The sequence below is a fragment of the Eimeria mitis genome, genomic scaffold, assembly GCF_000499745.2.
Source record: "Eimeria mitis Houghton genomic scaffold, Emh_scaff2700, whole genome shotgun sequence".
NCBI lineage: Eukaryota > Apicomplexa > Conoidasida > Eucoccidiorida > Eimeriidae > Eimeria > Eimeria mitis.
In genome coordinates, this window is record NW_013571045.1 from 5,601 (window position 1) to 5,894 (window position 294).

General features: G+C 62.2%; 1 protein-coding gene across 1 annotated transcript in view; it reads left to right on the plus strand.

Annotated features, from left to right (window-relative positions):
- Nucleotides 1-294, plus strand: part of EMH_0057450 (uncharacterized protein) — a gene marked incomplete at both ends in the record, with an annotated part of 7,372 nt that overhangs the window by 5,368 nt on the left and 1,710 nt on the right. The window contains one exon of the mRNA XM_013497479.1: nucleotides 1-292. Coding sequence (XP_013352933.1) covers nucleotides 1-292 — 292 coding nt within the window. The remainder of the gene's footprint in view (nucleotides 293-294) is intronic.

The following is a 294-nucleotide window of genomic DNA, read 5'->3' on the forward strand; positions in this document are numbered from 1 at the left end:
ACGGAGCAGCAGTTGCTGCCGCAGCAGCAGCAGCAGCAGCAGCAGCAGCAGCAGCAGCAGCAGAAGCAAGCTGACAAGCCACCTAGTGCTGCTGCTACAAGCAGCAGCAGCAACAGCAGCAGCAGCAGCAGCAGCAGCAGGAGGCCGTGCAGGCCCGGGGCCTGCTTCATGTTACCTTCTAGCTTCTTGGAGGGCGCGACAGACGAGTCGCTGCAGCAGCAGACAGCTCATGCTCCATCAGCAGCAGCAGCAGCAACAGCAACAGAGGCAGCAGCAGCAGCAGCAGCAGCAGCA